Here is a 20,319-nt window from a genome sequence, read left to right on the forward strand (position 1 = left end):
GTATAGGAGCCTAGCAGTCAAATACACCCATATTGTATTTTAAAACAAATACAATTATTTAAAGAGGCGATGGCAAATGTCGCACAGGGCACAATAGCTGAGGAAACACATTCCTGTGATTGATTGTGAGATCAACCTGTTCCCTGGCCGCAGCAGAGCTTGGCTATGGCGGACACTCCGTGGCATGGAAAACAATGGTCGAGAATAAACGGCAAAGGGATGAATAAGATTATAACATATTTTCGCCACATTTTTTTAAATTTCATTAATCTTGCGATGGAAATATTGTCCCTTGAAAAATGCACGCATTGTCCCATTCCCCCTCCTGACACGTTATGCAAAACCCGTGAGACTCAGAGTGACGTGTACATTTCAAACGCATTCCTTTGATAGTAGCCTAGGGGCCACCTATATCGATATTTCGACTCCTATTCATTTGAAAAACATTACTTTTGTATGTAAAATGCATGCAAAGAAGACAAATCCACGAAATTGGAGTTGAATTGGCTTTTAGTAGGCTACTAGGTTCACTGACATTTAGAAATCAGAAATTATACATAAATAAAAAGTAACCCAACAGGCCTATTGATTTCAAATGTTTAACTAGACTACATACACAAATAAGTATGTCGTGATTGGTAGTAGGGGTTTGTTTAAATGTGACAAATACACATTGAGTATCCTTCATGAAAACTAATACATTAGCAAACGTTTTCGAATCACATGAATTGTGACTCGTCCAATAACTCCTTAATTCTATAGACCTATTGATAGTCATTCGCACCCACCAAGCAATTTGCATTTGGAATAACATATTTTGAGATTAGGCTATTTCAAACATTAAACCAATGCCATTTGCCTAATATGCAAAAACCACACTCCCAAATTGCTACTGTCGATTATTCAACGGTCAATTCAAATTCAGGCTTAGATAACTTGAACCTGTTGAAATCAATTTAAAGAAGCGATGTATAAAGTTTGTGTAGGCTACGTGATTAATTTAAACTGCAGCCTTTGTCGAGATATAACTTTAAATTGTAAAATAGATAAACATAGCAAATCATGAACGCAAAAGTGCGCTCGTTTAAAATCTATTGAGCGCACAATTCAAACGAAATAAAGCATACAACTTGGTTATTAATTTAACGGTAGGCTAATCTATTTCAGATTAAAAACACGTAAAGTTGAATTTGGGTAAACAAATCCATGTCTACAGGATAGACTATGGCTACGCATAAAGAGTAGAAATCACAATTTCACTGGACTTCCTATCTTTAACACTTATCTTTCAACAGATTAACACTACCACGACATAAACTATGCGGAAACTAGACATTGACTAACTGTTTTTATATTATTAAAATATATATGAGTTACCTAGCTGTAGACTAAACACTTCCCTAAATAAAGAGCTCACACGGGGCAAGAGGCTTTGCCAGAGGATTTTCTCGAATATAATAACTATAAACAGCTATTATGAAAAGCATGGTGTCAAAGCATTTCGTATATTTCTTCTTCAAAAGCAATATTTCCCAGTGTAAAACATTTAAGATAACATAAATAAGTCACCTAACTCTTCTGCACCCAACTCGTTTCAGCACCACAGCGCCACCCGCGAGAGCTCTAGACAACAAACGCACTTATTTTCTTTAACAAAATTATTCAAACAAAACGCATCAAGAACATCAAATACATCCTCTCAAAAGTGTTAAGTTGCCAGTTTTGCACTAGAATAGTCTTCCATGAGTGTTGAATCGCCTTTGGTCCCCAAATTGCCATAGTGACCGCTTCCCCACGGCCATTATGTCTGATCGATGGGAATTGAACAAAGAGGATCAATTTCCGATCAACGAGAGAGCCGCTTTAATCAATGGAAGAAGCGAGCTCCAAAAGCGGCCACAAACACCGGCAAAGAGGGGCTCAAGCGCGAAGCCACAACTCGACAACGGGTTTCCACACATAAGGCTTCAAGAAAGCAGAGAAACTTGAAGGAAAAAGGCTGACCTGCAGCTGCTGTAAATCTAAGCGCTTCCAATATTGAAACATCGATCCCGCATTGGCCGCCATCTTGAGACATATTGAGACGGAGTGAGAGGCTGATAGAGAGAGCGCGAGGGGCTGGAGTTCAGTAGAAAGGAGGGGGAGCGCGCGCAAAACACGGAGCGGAGTAATTGAACAGGGCCATCGCTTATTGAACATGTGCGCGGAATGGAGTTATTGAACAGGAACCTGTAATATTGAATAGGGCCACGGAATAGAATTATTGAACGGGAGTTGGCAATTTCTTTAACAGCTAAAACACGGGATGGATCTTCCACGTAGATCGTGAACGATGCAGTAAGATTTGTTGTCTAGTGTGCATTTTTGACTGTTATTCGTTTTTCGACCTGTTACTCATGTTTTACATGTAGGCTATTATTTCTGATGTTTCTGTAATTTGTTTGTGCTATTTATTCATCAAATGCATTTAATGATTGTTGGATTAAGATTATCATGCTATAATATTTCGTTTTTACACTAGTCATGTTTTTGTGGCAGTCATCTTTTATGTCAAACAATTATTTTGTCAACCGTCAGTTCTCTTTCAGGTTAAAACAAACAAATTAAAACGTATAAACGCCTTATTGAAGTGTTCTTACTTGATCAAGACACCACCGATCAATTGATTGGTCGTTTTATAGTGGGGATATTTGTTGATAAAAAAGGAAACAGTGTCTGATCAAATGCATTTTAATTAGGCCTCTATAGTTGGATCTCGTTATATTGAGGTTGTTAACGTTGATATTAGAAAGGAATCAAATTAAACATGATAAAGTTCTGTAAGGTTTTTAAAAATAACACTGTGATAGTGGGTAGACCTAATATTATTGTAAATTCATTCCTGCACAGAATATTTTACTTGAACTTTATTTAATAAATGTAGTAATTGCAATGTATAGTTTGCATTGTAAAAACATGACTATATCTTAACTATTTGACTTCATGGGCTGGTGTTTAGTTAATACTTCAGCCATTTCAACAATGTGTGCTTGAATTTGAACTTGCATTTGGGAGAACAGCGCCCCTGTAGGTCTGAAATAGGAATACAAGCAACCTGCTTGAATCTATAGGTTTCAATGTTGTGCTGTATACATAATGCTACTTTCGATTGGAAAGTTTCCTTATTTTGACATTAAAATCCATTCACCAACACCTTTTCTCAAATTTTCCAGATATAAAAATAGCCTAAAGTAAACTTACAGAATTTATTCACAACTTTGGTGTATTTGTTTTTGTTTATAATAGCGCAAAGAAATATATGTATGTCAAGTAACTCATGTAAACTTTTAACACATTTAAGAACTTGAATATTGCTGGATGTCAGTTGTAATTATTTTAAAGTCTCCAATAAAAAAGAATAATGTAATCACAGTAATTATAAAGCCAGGTATTGTTCACTGCTGCACACATACTCATAATTTATTTGCCTTGATACAGCAGGCCTGAATGTAGCGTTATCTTTTAATATAATTTTTTTCCGTAGTCACAGACTGTTCCACATTTTTATTATGCTGATGAAGGTTATTTATATAACATACATACACTACCGGTCAAAAGTTTGGACACACCGACTCATACAAGGGTTTTTCTTTATTTTTTAAACTATTTTCTACATTGTAGAATAATAGTGAAGACATAAAAACTATGAAATAACACATATGGAATCATGTAGTAAGCAAAAAAGTGTTAAACAAATCCAAATATATTTTATATTTGAGATTCTTCAAATAGCCACCCTTTGCCTCGATGATAGCTTTGCACACTCTTGGCATTCTCTCAACCAGCTTCACCTGGAATGCTTTTCCAACAGTCTTGAAGGAGTTCTCACATATGCTGAGCACTTGTTGGCTGCTTTTCCTTCGCTCTGCCGTCCAGCTCATCCCAAATCATCTCAATTGGGTTGAGGTCGGGGGATTGTGGAGGCTAGGTCATCTAATGCAGCACTCCATCACTCTCCTTCTTGATCAAATGGCCCTTACACAGCCTGGAGGTGTGTTGGGTCATTGTCCTGTTGAAAAACCAATGATTGTCCCACTAAGCCCAAACCAGGTGGGATGGCGTATCGCTGCAGAATGCTGTGGTAGCCATGCTGGTTAAATGTGCCTTGAATTCTAAATAAATCACAGACAGTGTCACCAACAAAGCACCCCCACACCATAACACCTCCTCCTCCATGCTTTACGGTGGGAACTACACATGCAGAGATCATCCGTTCACCCACACGCGTCTCACAAAGACACAGCAGTTGGAAGCAAAAATCTCCAATTTGCACTCCAGACCAAAGGACAAATGTCCACCTGTCTAATGTCCATTGCTCGTGTTTCTTGGCCCAAGCAAGTCTCTTCTTATTATTGGTGTCCTTTAGTAGTGGTTTCTTTGCAGCAATTCGACCATGAAGGCCTGATTCACACAGTCTCCTCTGAACAGTTGATGTTGAGATGTGTCTGTTACTTTAACTCTGTGAAGCATTTATTTGGGCTGCAATTTCTGAGGCTGGTAACTCTAATGAACTTATCCTCTGCAGCAGAGGTAACTCTGGGTCTTCCGTTCCTGTGGCAGTCCTCATGAGAGCCAGTTTCATCATAGCGCTTGATGGTTTTTGCGACTGCACTTGAACAAACATTCAATGTTCTTGAAATTTTCCGGATTGACTGACCTTCATGTCTTAAAGTAATGATGGACTGTCGTTTCTCTTTGCTTATTTGAGCTGTTCTTGCCATAATATGGACTTGATATTTTTCCAAATAGGGCTATCTTCTGTAGGGCTATCCCCCCCTACCTTGCCACAACACAACTGATTGGCTCAAACGCATTAAGAAGAAAATAAATTCCACAAATTAACTTTTATGAAGGCACACCTGTTAATTGAAATGCATTCCAGGTGACTACCTCATGAAGCTGGTTGAGAGATTGCCAAGAGTGTGCAAAGCTGTCATCAAGGCAAAGGGTGGCTATTTGAAGAATCTCAAATATAAAATATATTTTGATTTGTTTAACACTTTTTTGGTTACTACATGATTCCATATGTGTTATTTCATAGTTTTGATGTCTTCACTATTATTCTAAAATCTAGAAAATAGTAAAAATAAAGAAAAACCCTTGAATGAGTAGGTGTTCTAAAACTTTTGACTGTTAGTGTATATTTATATAATATGAAGTTAAACTTACATTTGCATTTTGCACTTTTGTTAAACCCTGCACAGTACAAAATGATACATTTAGCTGTCATAGAAGCAACCATTTTCCCAGGCTATTTGTATATCATTGTACAAGAATGTTTGTTTCAATGATAAGCTGGAACGTTTCCATTATGTTGCGTTTGAAGGAAACAACATAGCCTTTTTAAGTTACCATAGAATCAGAGGCTGTTTCACCCAGCCACAATTACTCCCATTGAAAATCCCTGCCTCTTAAAGTTGTTTGGCTTATTAGTGGCAGAATAACTTGTTGAAAAGTAGGGGCTCTTGAGTAACGAGAAACACCAGACACATTTAGCATTTAACAAAATCCCATGGCACTGCATGTAAGCCCACTTGAAGAGAGGGAAATGCATACTTGTTCGACTCTGTCATTTGAAGCATGTAACCGTACATGTATTTAAGATCTCCCATAAGACCTAGCGCACCATTGGAATGCAGACCAATCTAGTCTGTTCTCCTAAACGTATGGATTTTATAATCACACCCTCAGACAGATATTATGTTATCTAATGAATCATTCTAAGAAACAAAGAGTACATTAATGCCTTCAGGTGAAACATCTGTGTATTCTATTAAACCACAAAACAGCCTGCTTGAGAACGTATAGAGGCTACCAATTTATGCAGCCGATAAACTGATGTACTCAGACAAGTTATCTTAGACTACCTCATTTCAAATTCAATACATTTAGAAGGCTACCAAATACATCCCACACCTAAGTCAACCATATGAGTGAGTCCATTTATTCATAGTGAGTACAAACCTCCTAGAATCCCTCCTAAAATCCCTCCTAAAACCCGTCAACTTATTCATGGCTGCACTTTCCGTTTATGAGTGACTTTTCCCCAATTCACCCACATACATTTCCTCTCAGTTAATGCTTGGGCTGGGTGGGGTGCACAGTGATTAGAAATCAAACCTGAAAGACAGGCCAGCTTGCCCTTTTCCATTGCAGCCAAGGGTATCATTACTGTGAGAGCGAGAGAGAGACACCTTGTCAGTATTATCTCACTGTGTCTGTTCAGTCGTGCACTTTCCCCCACTAGAACCCTCCCAGGCACAGGGAGTGGTCTAGAACATTTTCAATTAAATGATTAGAATATAGGGGAACATACACAAACACTCATACAGTGCATTCGGAAAGTATTCAGACCCCTTGACTTTTTCAACATTTTGTTTCATTACAGCCTTATTCTAAAATGGATAAAAAATGTTTTTTGCTCAATGATCTACACACAATACCTCATAATGACAAAGCAAAAATTGTTTTTTAGAAATGTTTGCAAATGTATAAAAAATGAAATATTACATTTACACAAGTATTCAGACCCTTTACTCAGTACTTTGTTGAAGCACCTTTGGCAGCGATAACAGCCTTGAGTCTTCTTGGGTATGATGCTACAAGCTTGGCACACCTGTATTTGGGGAGTTTCTCCCATTCTTCTCTGCAGATCCTCTCAAGCTCTGTCAGGTTGGATGGGGTGTTATTTTCAGGTCTCCCAGAGATGTTCGATCGGGTTCAAGTCCAGGCCCTGGCTGGGCCACGCAAGGACATTCAGAGACTTGTCCGGAAGCCACTCCTGCGTTGTCTTGACTGTGTGTTTAGGGTCATTGTCCTGTTGAAAGGTGAACCTTTGCCCCCAGTCTGAGGTCCTGAGGGCTCTGGAGCAGGTTTTCATCAAGGATCTCTCTGTACTTTGCTTTGTTCATCTTTCCCTCAGTGTGACTAGTCTCCCAGTCCCTGCTGCTGAAAAACATGCTGCCACCACCATGCTTCACCGTAGGGATGGGGACAGTTTTGGGGCCAGTTTTTCTCCAGACGTGACGCTTGGCATTCAGGCCAAAGAGTTCCATCTTGGTTTCATCAGACCAGATAATCTTGTTTCTCATGGTCTGAGAGTCCAGACCATGAGACTGCTTTTGGCAAACTCCAAGCGGGCTGTCATGTTCCTTTTACTGAGGAGTGGCTTCCGTCTGGCCACTCTACCATAAAGGCCTGATTGGTGGAGTGCTGCAGAGATGGTTGTCCTTCTAGAAGGTTCTCCCATCTCCACAGAGGAACTCTGGAGCTCTGTCAGAGTGACCATCCGGTTCTTGGTCACCTCCCTGACCAAGGCCCTTCTCCCCCGATTGCTCAGTTTGGCTGGGCGGCCAGCTCTAGGAAGAGTCTTGGTGGTTCCAGACTTCTTCCATTTAAGAATGAAGGAGGCCACTGTGTTCTTGGGGACCTTCAATGCTGCAGAAACTGTGCCTTGACACAATCCTGTCTCGGAGCTCTTCTGAATATTCCTTCGACCTCATGGCTTGTTTTTTTCCCGGACATGCACTGTCATCTGTGGGACCTTATATAGACAAATGTGTGCCTTTCCAAATCATGTCTCATGGCAAAGGGTCTGAATACTTATGTAAATAAGGTATTTCAGTTTTTTTATTTTTAATAAATTACCAAAAATGTCTAAAAACCTGTTTTCACTTTGTCATTATGGGGTATAGTGTGTAGATTAATGAGGAAAACTAATATTTTTATAAATTTTCGAATAAGGCAACAACGTAACAAAATGTGGAAAAAAGAAAGGGGTCTGAGTACTTTCCGAATGCACTGTACGTACAGTACAGACAGACAGATGACACACACACACAATGACCTAATCATAATCATGGATAATATATAGCTAGCTATTACACTCGCATCTGTATCTCACATCACCTTCTCTCACTTTCTCCTTTAGAGGACTTATTCCAATGAAATGCTCAACTCGTAATGAGACTAAATTGGACAACTTTATAGTAACTAAATAGAGAAAAGATGAGTTTCGGCTATACGTTACAGTTCTAAATGGAGAAAAGATGCGTCTCAATTAAGCTAGACTTTTGTAGAAATGTTGAACAAAAGTATACTGTCCTGTCTCCATAAGGAGGCTTTAAAGAGGAGAAATTACATTAATCAAAGACAATCCTGGAGAAAATGTGCTGAAAGCACTTGAGATTTAAGTGCATGTATCACTTTTTCTCCCCCCACACATATAGGATTTATTTAAACAACTATGTCGGCTTCTCTCTCTCTCTCTCTCTCTCTCTCTCTCTCTCTCTCTCTCTCTCTCTCTCTCTCTCTCTCTCTCTCTCTCTCTCTCTCTCTCTCTCTCTCTCTCTCTCTCTCTCTCTCTCTCTCTCTCTCTCTCTCTCTCTCTCGCTCTCTCTCTCTCGCCATCTCTTCCTCTCCCCCTCTCTCTTTCCTTCTCTCTCTCTCCATCTCTTCCTCTCTATGCTCTTCTGTCTTTCCCTTTCTCAACATGTCCTCCTTCCCCCTCTCTCTCTCCCTCTTTCTCTCTCCTTTCCTCAGTCTCTCACTCTCTCGCTAGACATTGAGTGAGTGTCGCAGATCCACCGTCAGTCCTGGCCTCATCAGGGCCGTCCATTTAAAGCTAATCATGCATGTGAGTGCGTCAGTATTGCAGGGACCAGCTAGCTCCTCGCTCTCTCTCTCTCTCTCTCTCTCTCTCTCTCGCTGAGCTCCGGGGGCTATCTGTGCCTTAACAAGGCATTTCGGCGTGACGATTGTGTTTGCGCAGGGGAAGATGGGAACTGAACAGACATGGATGGGCGAGCTTGATGAAGGAGCGTTTCCCCACATCTCCTTTCAAAAAAGAAAGAAAGAAAGAGAGAGGGAGGAAAGAAGGAGAAAGGTGGGGGTAGGGGGCTTTCTGATGATTAATTATGTTTGGGTTTCCCAATTAAAATGGAAAATTACAGTTAATCAACCTGCCAACTTGGTGTGTTGCGGTGAAGAATGGTACCAACGTTTTACATTACATGTACAGGAGGACGTACAGCATTGAATAGCACTTAAAGCAACATGAATAGTAGCATACACACACATCATAATTCTTCAAATGGAATTCTTATTCAAAATGACAGTACATTATGCACTGAAACTGTAGAGATAAAAAGATAGAAATTGTGCCGTGGGCTAATTCAAACAAATCATTGCTATGCCAATGGAACACAACAATAGCAGTGACATGCTGAATGAACATAGGCCATGAGGGAACTGAGAAGGAGACACTTTCCTGTCCCCATCTCCCCTGGCTGGGCTCCCTCGTGTGACTGTCAGACAGTCACACACACACATACATGTGAACGCACACACAAACATTCATACAAGTGTGCAGGAGAAGGGATGAAAACAGAGGGGGGAGAGGGGGAACAGAGGAAGCAGTGTAACTCAGGTACAGTAAGAGGAAAGCTGAAAGTAAGAGCTGAAATCACACAGGGGAAGAGAGGAAGAGTGAGATATAGGGATCTGTAGTAGATAGTAGCCCAGGCATGCAGTGTGGTGCTGAGGAGGGGATTGGGAGTTGAGGAGGGCCCCAGTAGACCCTTGAGGCTCTGTGCTCCTCCCCTCTCCTCAGCGAGGGGCTCAGGGAGCACTCAGCCCAGCATCTTCCCTCCCACTGGCAATTTGTTTTCCTAACCCACCAGAGCCTGGTGCTACCACTACCACTACCGCTGCTGCTACTGCTGCTGCCCCTCTCTCTCCCTTTCTCTGACTTGTTCTCTCTCTCTCTCTCTCTCTCTCTCTCTCTCTCTCTCTCTCTCTCTCTCTCTCTCTCTCTCTCTCTCTCTCTCTCTCTCTCTCTCTCTCTCTCTCTCTCTCTCTCTCTCTCTCTCTCTCTCTCTCTCTCTCTCTCTCTCTCTCTCTCTCTCTCTCTCTCTCTCTCTCTCTCTCTCTCTCTCTCTCTCTCTCTCTCTCTCTCTCTCTCTCTCTCAGGCAGGGCCCTCTGGGGAGCCCAATTAGGGCCGTCTCCCCCACACGAAGATCTACCCAGGACTCCCCGCTTCTCCTCCTCGTCTTTTTTTAATCAAATAAGACTCCTCTGGAGGCTAGACCTTGTTTTAAGGAGACGGCATGCTGAATTAAATTTTAATTAAGGAAATGCTAGCCTTTTAGAAGACATCGGAAATGAATGGAATTGGGAGGGCGAGTTGAAAGCCACCCAGCGAGCATTGTTGGATGCTTGTCTGTGGGAGTGTTTGTGTGTATGTGGGGGATGAAATGTAAATCATATTATAGTGCCATTATTGGTACAAGTAGAGGTTCATCATTGGAATAATTTGATAGATTATTAATGTCATATCATATTGCATTACTATATATCAGACAGAAATAAAAACACATCTTCTGTGGGGTAAATATACATTATTTTTCACGTACTTACTAAATATGTCAACAAACTGAATGGACTAATATCGAAGATGGAGGTTCATCCACTCTCTCTACCTGGTATTGTTTAGTTTCACTGTAAATTGAAACGGTATCAAGTATAACCAGTGCCTTTCTGTGGGAATACGTCGCCATCTACTGACAATCATATGAAATGACAATTTAGCTGAGGTACATAATATCCTTCTGTAGGAGATAGCTAAACCACTTAGTATATGTATTAATTCATGAATATATTTTCACCCTCCAAAAAAGCTTTGTTAATGCTCAGTACTGTACCTTGACATTATCTTGGATTATCTTTGCAGAATCTAGGATTTACCTTCTGTAATAGTTCAAGCTTGCCCTTCTAGGCTGAGGTTTTGCCATAGGCGTACAATTTTCTAATCTTCTTGGATCTCCACAATTGTTTAGGGGGCAGGGGTCAATTTAGGATAGGGTGTCTGTATGAGCTTGTTGTCAATTTCACAGTTATCTACCGCAATGTAATCACCAGGGAGCGCTGAAGGCCTGAGTTATAGAGTGGCCTATAATAAATTGTGCTGGCCAAAGGCCTATGACAACAGTGAGCTTCAGGTGGATCAGATGGATCCTTTCCCCCTGTCAGGGAATAAGTCAACACAGACAAAACATTCACTGGGAAGGGTCTAATAATAGGGACTACACTCAGAGATGAGCATACTCTCACAGGGCAAAATTCTAATATGAGAGACACATATGCAAAACTTGGATTTTTGTGCAAATGTAAGACCTTGTCCCTATCCCTAAGCCTTATTTCTCCTCTCCGTGTGGACAGTGGATCTGAAAGGACTGCCATTTGGCCATTCGGCAAACACTCCCCTGAGTCAGATATGTCTGGAGTACGTATTGTGGATGTAACCCTACATGCAGTAGGGGGAGAATTATAGAAGTGATTGACATGCCTGGTAGCCTATGATGTGAATACAGTGATTGACAGGGCTGGGTGGAAATGGAAGAGGGCCTTGAGGGTGCAAGAACAATGCCTGGAAGGAGTCCAAGCTGTCTGTGTTAGTGGAGGAACGCAATGCCCATGGCATTGTTGCCCCTGGAGACCTTGACTCCTCGCTGCTCCCTCTGCTTGGAGAAGCACCCAACATGGACACAACCCTCCATTGGCCCTCCATGAATATCCTCATCCTGGTCCACACAATGGCATGCCAGGGGCCACAGCAATAGGACATTCTCCACGGTCTCCAAAGTCTCCCCAAACCCATTCGTTATACGAGCAAATGTTATTTTACTGTACACACACACACACACACACACCTATCACTCAGCTAAAACAGGCCTCTCTACAAGGTTGGTCAGCTGTGGAGATGAGTTACTGCTGTCTGACACAACAATGGTCACCTGTTTTCCACACAAACATATAAAGTGCCGCCAGCACAACAGCAATCCATATCTGTACAACTGAGGTCAATAGGAGCTATTTTCTCGCTTGACCGTTCAATTTGAAGGGCTTATGTTTCTATCAAGAATCTGGTGTTTAGCTTATACAACCCAGACACATCTGTGCTGCCAATAGTGACTTACTTTAGTCCCAAAATATTATTTCAGAAACAAATTTTGAGCTGTGAGCACAACTGATTTGGTTGACAAAAGTGATATATCTTGAGAGTGCAGCTGACTTGAGCTGTGTCAATGTTATTTCCTGTAGTCATCGCTGTAGTGGTTGCTCAATGAATTGTTCAACTCCCGAAATAAATATCTTAGGGGTTGATTATAACGTTTAATTGTGAGACAATGCAACAGTTTAGTGTTCAACAATGCCTGCAATGACCTCAGTGCCCTTATCCAATCCAGTCATGGTGTCCAACCCTCCTATTAGTGAAAAGCCCCACCACAGCTGTTCAAAGTCTCTCCTTCCACACAAACTAGACAAGGGCATCAATTCATTACCGTGGTAATCTAGCGGATTGAGACGCGGCGTTGCACGCGTCCTAACTAAACTCTTCGAAAAAAAGGTGCTATCTAGGAGAACCCTTTCAAGAACCCTTTTTGGTTCCAAGTAAGAACCCTTTGGGGTTCCATGTAGAAGCCTTTCCTCAGAGGGTTCTACATGGAACCCAAAATAGTTCTACCTGTAACCACAAAGGGTTCTCCTATGGGGACAGCCGAAGAACCCTTTTGGAACCATTTTTTCTAAGAGTGTACAGGACCTGTGAAGTCTGAGGCATTGTCACATACTCACAACTACTCATACCCCACCTCCTTGAGGATACGTGCCGGATTTGAACTTCTGACCGTGGCCCCTGCTTCTAAGATAGGGTGTCACATAAACAGTTCAGAGCCACAGCACCCCTACACGGGTCAGTTACAACGGGTGGCTGTGGGCGGTGGGTGTTAGTCCTCTATATGGCTGGCATGCCTAGGGTAATGTCCCCCCATTGTCTAAACATAGCGCAGGTGGGCAGAGGAGCCAAGTGTTTCGCTATATAAGTAACCAGGGTCACTTTTTAGTGTTCTCTCAAGAGTAAGGGAACAACTGAGAAACTCCTAACACAATGGTAAGAATGACACGTCCTTCACTCTCTCCTCTCTACTTGTCTTCATCTTCACCTTGGGGTTAAATAAGTGTCTCACTTCTATGGTGTCTAGGATGCTGAGAGTTCTTGGAGTAGCTAAGCTTACTTCAGAAGTAGACAGCTGTTAATGTTTTAAATGCATTTATTCAAACTCTATTTAGTGAGGTAGTTAAGAAGAGAACAGTCTTGTATAATTGATAACAGCTGTGGTAAATTGACAGAGTGCATGTCTTGACAATTGTAATTAAAATCCAAAACTGTAGTGATGGGGGAGCTTGATTGCATACCAAACATGTTTGAATGCTAAGAAAATTATTTTCTTGGAAGTTTACTAAGCACTATGATTACTAGGCCTAGGCCTTTTTAAAGTGTTAATCACTTTTTTCGGTGCAGACTCCATTGATTGCAACACCTGACCTCTACTACAGTGTTGTAAATGTTTGTGACTGTGGCTCTTCATTATTAAAAGCTCTGCATATTCTAAAAGTTATACGTTTAATTAGAGATATTAATAGCCATGTAGTTTTGTGACTGCATGCTGTGCTCTGTAGTTCAATGTTAGATGTTCATAGTTTTGGTTGTGTATTTGAAATGAAAAAAAATGCAGTAAATTATGACTTATCATTACTCACTATTATTACTTATCATGAAATATAACAGTAATTATATTATTACTGTTATATTACATGATACTGTCAATACTTCAAAATGTCAGTGTATGCAATCTGTATCAAAATGTATGCAAGCTGTTGTTATTCATCATAACCTCAAAGTAATGGTAATTTTCCTGTGTACAGATGTAGGATCTTATTTTGATCAGCCTGTTGCAGGATAACTTTACATTGCAGTACATTTAGTGTATTTGAGGTTTGAAAAGGCTCCTGATGTTCGGAATTTCCACTTTGAAATGTTTGACTTGATTTCCCTTTACGAAAAATGTATAAACCCCAACAAAAATGTCCATTAATTATATAATCCACATACTGTAATAATTCACATTTCCTGTTGCTGCAAAATTTATTTTCCTGCTGTAGCATACTGGCTCAAATTAAAATCCTACATCTGTATCTCAGGCACCCAAAAAGGCAAAGAAGAAGGCAGCAGAGGCCAGCTCCAATGTGTTCTCCATGTTTGAGCAAGCCCAGATCCAGGAGTTCAAGGAGGCTTTCACCATCATGGACCAGAACAGAGACGGTTTCATTGACAAGAGTGACCTGAGGGACACCTTCTGTGCTCTGGGTGAGCTAAGGCAAATGCTAGTAACTCCTCTGGAGAATGACCCTTTGCAGTATAAAAGGGGTGGCGCGGTTATCTTCCTTGGAGAAGTAGTTACATAAGGGATAATCAACAAGGGCTATGCGTTCTATGGAGAATAATGAACACCTTCCACGACACGCTAGCGGAGTTGCATTATTTTCCAGAGAACGCATAGAGCCCCGAGTTGATCATCCCATTTATACTATGGCTATAATTTAACACATTTGGCTCTAGAAATGTGTTAATTTGCTGGATGAAATGTGTTCGACACCCACTGAAGTAGCTAGCAAATTTACTAGACAGCTACAGTAGTTGCCTTGGTAACCAAACATACTTGCTAATTTAGCTAACCAAACCATCAGTCCTAGCTTGCTTTTATTAAAATCGAATTCAACAATGTAAATTATGTTTCAATTCTACTTTTGCTTTCAAAAGCAGCTCAAACAGAACATGTAAGAATGAACTATAGCTATTGAATTCTAGACTGCTGATAGCTACCATGCATTATTGAAGCAATAAGGGCCAAGGAGGTGCACTAAGGGGTGTTCTTTTGCACGAGGCAACGTGCAGTCTGGTATATTGGCCATATTAAGTACCACAAACCCCCGCGTTGCATCGTGCCTAAGAACAGCCCTTAGCTGTGGTATATTGGCCATATACCACACCTCCTCTGGCCTTGTTGCTTAATCTTGAATGCTGATTGATTAAAACCGCATTCCAGCTGGTGTCTATTCCACAAGTTACCACTGGCTAAATCTATGACATTAAAATGCCTATTTACTCTGTTCAATCTGACTGCGCAATCCACTGTCTCATCAGCCCAGCCAAGCAATTTACAAACTTGATCTCCACTATAAAAAGCATCCAGACATTATCTCACATTTCTTTTAGACTAACATTTAGTTTTCAACAGCGGAGATTTGTATAAACCTTGCTGTCTGTCACTCCAACGTTTGCAACATTGTTTCAATATTCAAATTCGATCTCCAACTGTCCCATAGTAATGACCGTGTCGGGAGTCGGGACGAGACAGACAGGCAGCGTTTCTTAGCCAGTCGAAATCATGAATCGGCGGTCATCCTTTTTATGGATATATACAAAGAAATGTCAATTGAAAAAAGGTAAAACGAAACAAAGTGCAGCTAGTTTGCAGCTTCAGTTTGAAGTGATTGTGTTAGCTGTGTTGTTGGCTAGCTCCTCTGAACAACAGTGTCCTGACGAGTGAGAAAATGTTCTATGCCAGGTGAAATCGCACCTCATTAGCTCATTGTTATGGATGTATCCAAATAAATGTCACTAAAAAACAGCTTAAACAAATGCAAATGCAACTACTTTGCTGTTATTCTGGCTGCACTTTTTGACGTGACTGTAAGTTCGCCGTAGTTGGCTAGCTAGCAAGCAAGGGATAAGAACGTTGCCAGCCAGTATGGCAATGGAACATTTAGAATGAATGACTGGGTCGCGTCTCTGGCAACCGAACCGATAGAACGAACAACCAGCCGGCTAGGGTAGCAACCCTAGATTTGTGTCAGGACTATATCTTGTGGAAGGATGAAATAGTATGAATAAATTCATCTAAATAACGTTTTTAATGAATATGTTGGTGACCCGTTGTATAAAAGTGATAATGCCCTCGAAGCCGGTGTTTGGAGGATATATTGGTATGGTTTGCTAACAACACCCGTGCCAATATATCCTCCAAAAACCGGCTTCGTGGGCAGTATCACTTAATTATAAACTGGTTATCAGCATAATTATACCAGTAAATACATTTTTTTGTCATACCCATGGTATATGGTCTGATATACCACAGCTTTCAGCCAATCAGCATTCAGGGCTCAAACCACCCAGTTTTTATAAAGGGAAATAATGCACTCTAGAATGCCCTTTAAACCAATCAGAAAAAATTCAACAATGACATGACACAAAAATTGATTTAGAGAATGACTGATCCAAACAACCATCTCTGACCATAAGACCTGTGCTGCTGTACTTTCCCACTTTCCCCACCTGGTCATGTGAGTGATCCCACTGAACTCTGACCTGTATCTCTTCCTGTCCTGTGTGTCTCTGCAGGCCGTCTCAATGTGGGTAATGATGAGCTGGACGAGATGCTGAAGATGGCCCCTGGACCCATCAACTTCACCATCTTCCTCTCCATGTTCGGCGAGAAGTTGAAAGGTCAGGTGACACCCTTGTATGGCCGACTAGGGCTTGCACATGTCATAGATGGTGCATGACATGTAAACGGAAGCATTATGGCTAGTTATTGCTTTACAACAATAATAATAAATAATAATAATAATATGCCATTTAGCAGACGCTTTTATCCAAAGCGACTTACAGTCATGCGTGCATACATTTTTGTGTATGGGAGGTCCCGGGGATCGAACCCACTACCTTGGCATTACAAGCGCCGTGCTCTACCAGCTGAGCTACAGAGGACCACAACAATCATATATTCAGACAGAAATTAAGAACTAGAATTATAATGAGGCAAATTACTACGGTATTTTCCTCAGTGACATTTTTCCACGGTGCACTGTTTAGACAGACCATCTGTATGTCTGAAACATGTATCTTCTCTCAGGTACTGATCCTGAGGAGACCATTATTAACGCCTTCAAGATCTTCGACCCTGAGGGACAGGGAGTCCTCAAGGGAGAAGAGTAAGGACTTTATGAACTCTAATACCATCAAACATTAAAACAGTACCTGTAGCTCTTTCCCCTGGGTATGCAGTACAGTCAGTAATAATCAAATTCCTAAAATGATCTAATTAGTCGCTTTAGGAATTATTCAATAAGGGCTTGATCCCGACTTAGGAATTTATGCCTTTCCTACGCATTTTTCAGTATTTGGTATTCAGACTTACCTTATTCAGTCGCATAACGCGCTCTGTAGGTGTGGTTACCTTGCGCGCTCTGAAAAAACGTATTAAACTGCTGAAAACCCGTCCACTTGCTGGCCAACAGAGTTTTCATTCAAAATGGTTTTCAGTACATTTATCTTAAGCCATCCCTTTAAATACGGTGTACCTTTAATTAGAATTTTGGCGACAGACTCTATAGAATACATTGAGAGAACTGGGTTAGAATATAGGGATCAATAAAAGAAATCCATCTATGCATATTTGTCTCAGTTTCCACGGCAACAGGTAGATTTAAAAATACTGATCTTGTAGATTATTTAGGCACATTTTTGGGTTAGGAACGTATGTATGAATATGTTTTAAAAAAATTTTACTGTTTGGAGAGCCTTTATGCTCTAAATATATTGATGAATAAAAAATACAGTGGTTTGATTTATCCTGAAAGTTGTCATATTCAAATTCAATCCATAAAATATTGGAAGGTGGAAAAAAATGTACAATAGGGGTTGAACAATAATCCTATGAATCTACCCTAATTCTCATTAATCATGGAACTGTATGACAATGGTCCAGTCATCATGAACAGTGCGCCAGGCTCCAGGTTTAACCTGCTACGTGTGGTCTGAGTTCCATAATGATTCAAATAGGCTACATGTCCCAAATTATTGCACAACGTTAGCCTAATATGATCCACTAATGCTAGCGACCCTCAGGAATAACTTACAAGAAGGCAGTGACAGAGGAAAGAAAGGTAAACGTAATGGAATGGAATGATGCAAAATTTCATCCACGCAGATTATGAGGGCACACAATTAAAATTCGGAATAACGGCACAGCTATTTATATCCTATTTCATTGTGGAAATGGGCCGCAATAGCCTACATGTCATGTTGATCTGATTTTCAGTTTGCTTCCATATGGCTGGTTTCACATTCGTCTCCAGAGATCATAAGGAAAAATCATCTAAAACAATTGCTATATGTATTTACAATCCGCTGTTCCAAACGGATTACACATTTACCTAGCTCTTATCAAAAGCTCTTATCAAGTTGTAAATTACAGTGCATGGAGAATGTTGTTATTTATATTGGAAAAAAATAAGTAGACGCTTTTTCCACTTAGAACCGGTATGTTCGCTAGACCTTATTCATGGTTTCCTCTTGTGTAAAGTTGGTGTAATTATGAGGGAATTAAGTCAAGGTCAGAATACAGAGTATCTGTAGACACACCTCCGCCACACCTTCATTTATTCGAGCTCCACCTCAAACGAATAGTGTGTGAATAGCATGCTTTTCTCATGCTTAAGTTCAAGGTCAGAATACGCATAGAGAGAAAAGCGCATAGAAAGGTAATTACGTTCCATTTACACATGCTTAACTCGGGTCTGAATTCGGGGCCTACAGATGTAGGATCTTAATTTGATCACTCTTTTGTTTCTTGAGAATTTGCACACTTGTAGTGTATTCTAGGTTTAAAAAGTTTTGTAATTTCCACTTTAAAATGTCACTTGATTTGCCCTAACGAAAAATGTATCAACCCCTACAAAAAATATCCATTAATTATAATCCAGATAATAATTCAAATGTCCTGTTGCTGCAGGATTATTTTCCTGCTGTAGCAAACTGGCTTAAATTAAGATCCTACATCTGTAAGTCATTAGCTACACTCTTAGAAAAAAGGGTTCCAAAAGGGTTCTTTGGCTGTCCCCATAGGATAACCCTTTTTGGTTCCAGGTAGAACCCTTTTTGGTTTCAGGTAGAACCCTTTTGGGTTCCATGTAAAAACCTTTGTGGAAAGGGTTCTACATGGAACCCAAAAGGGTTCTTCAAAGGGTTCTCCTATGGGGACAGCCAAAGCACCTTTTATTCTAAGAGTGTACTACAGTAATCTATTGAACCTCTCTTTTGTGATTGCTGATAATTATCCATCAATGATAGCTTCAGTAGTTTCATAGTCATGGATTCTTGTAGAACAATGAGACCTTTTCTTGTTGAATGTTGCATGTGTTTTAGGAAATAATTAAGGAAGAAAGTGTAACTTCTTGGGGTCAACTCTGAGAAAAGAACTCCCTGTCACGGTTGATGTGCTGTACCTAACGAGTCATCGTTTTCCCTTCCAGTATCAAATATTACATCATGTCTCAGGCGGACAAGTTCACCGAAGCTGAGGTAATGTCCTTCTCTCAGGTTTCTGAGGCTCAGTGGGATCTGGGTTTGGAATCAGGTCAACCTTTTTTGGTTGACTCATACCTCATTTCCTGTCAGAGTCCCATCCATCACACAGGTCAATTTCATAGACTACATCTCTAACCCATTTATCACTGACCCTGAGCCCCATCAGCACCCAGTAACGCTATGGAACAAATGCTTCCCGCAGACCACTCCTCACAAAAGAGATCCTGTGTTTCATCACAGACCGTGAATCTGATCAGAGCCCCCATCCCAATTCAGCTCAAAGTGCAAAAGGGCTAACTTAATGTATTGTTTCAATCCATGACCTAGCGTGACCTTTGTGTGCTTTACCCTTCCAGGTTGAAGACATGTTCACAAACTTCCCCCTGGACGTCGCCGGCAATCTGGACTACAAGAACCTGTGCTACGTTATCACCCACGGAGAGGAAAAGGAGGCGGAGTAAAGGAGCCAATCACAACCTTCAAATCACCTGACCAATCACTTCTGACAGCCAACTACACATCATCACCCTGTACACATGACCCGTGTCCTTTTCCACATCTCACCATTCTGACATTCAAAACGTAATAAAAAGGACTATGGTGTGTGAACAAGGCATTGTCATTTGAACTCCAAGATGACAGTGTTGAAAGTGAAGAGTTGACTGGGGTCAGAGGTAATGCTTAACAATGTATTCTATGCGAGGTGGGAATTACCCTTTGCATATTTCAGACACCTTGAAGTTGCAGCGGATCACAGAAGTTAAGTGAAGAAGAAGAGTGCAATAGGGATATACATAAAACACCATGCTTCAGGTTGCCCTTACACAATAGGAGTTTGGTGACTGATATGTCTAGATTCAGATTCATAGGAATTCGAGACTCAGATAAGACGAGCAATGAGCCAGAGTACATTACATTGTGCATGTAAAATACCACAAGTTATACTGAAGATCAACAAAAGACAGGTTCTTATATCATTTATATCTAATCAAAAATAGGGTACAATTAG

The 20,319-nt window shown here is 40.7% G+C and overlaps 2 protein-coding genes across 2 annotated transcripts in view; one reads left to right on the plus strand and one right to left on the minus strand.

Moving 5' to 3' along the window:
• LOC121579391 (homeobox protein cut-like 1) overlaps nucleotides 1–2,371 on the minus strand; it is a 256,964-nt gene extending 254,593 nt beyond the window's left edge. Inside the window, exon 1 of the mRNA XM_041893958.2 lies at nucleotides 2,005–2,371. Within this exon, the coding sequence (XP_041749892.1) occupies nucleotides 2,005–2,199 (195 nt within the window). The 5' untranslated portion in view covers nucleotides 2,200–2,371. The remainder of the gene's footprint in view (nucleotides 1–2,004) is intronic.
• Nucleotides 2,372–12,888: 10,517 nt separating this feature from the next.
• LOC121579393 (myosin regulatory light chain 2, ventricular/cardiac muscle isoform) lies at nucleotides 12,889–19,919 on the plus strand. Its single transcript, XM_041893963.1, has 6 exons — nucleotides 12,889–12,989; nucleotides 14,081–14,246; nucleotides 16,341–16,445; nucleotides 16,855–16,933; nucleotides 19,256–19,304; nucleotides 19,667–19,919. The coding sequence occupies exons 1-6, from the start codon at nucleotides 12,987–12,989 to the stop codon at nucleotides 19,769–19,771; spliced, it is 507 nt and encodes a 168-aa protein (XP_041749897.1). The 5' UTR covers nucleotides 12,889–12,986; the 3' UTR covers nucleotides 19,772–19,919.
• The last annotated feature ends 400 nt before the right edge of the window (nucleotides 19,920–20,319 follow it).

The sequence above is a fragment of the Coregonus clupeaformis genome, chromosome 13 (assembly GCF_020615455.1).
Source record: "Coregonus clupeaformis isolate EN_2021a chromosome 13, ASM2061545v1, whole genome shotgun sequence".
Classification (NCBI taxonomy): Eukaryota; Metazoa; Chordata; class Actinopteri; order Salmoniformes; family Salmonidae; genus Coregonus; species Coregonus clupeaformis.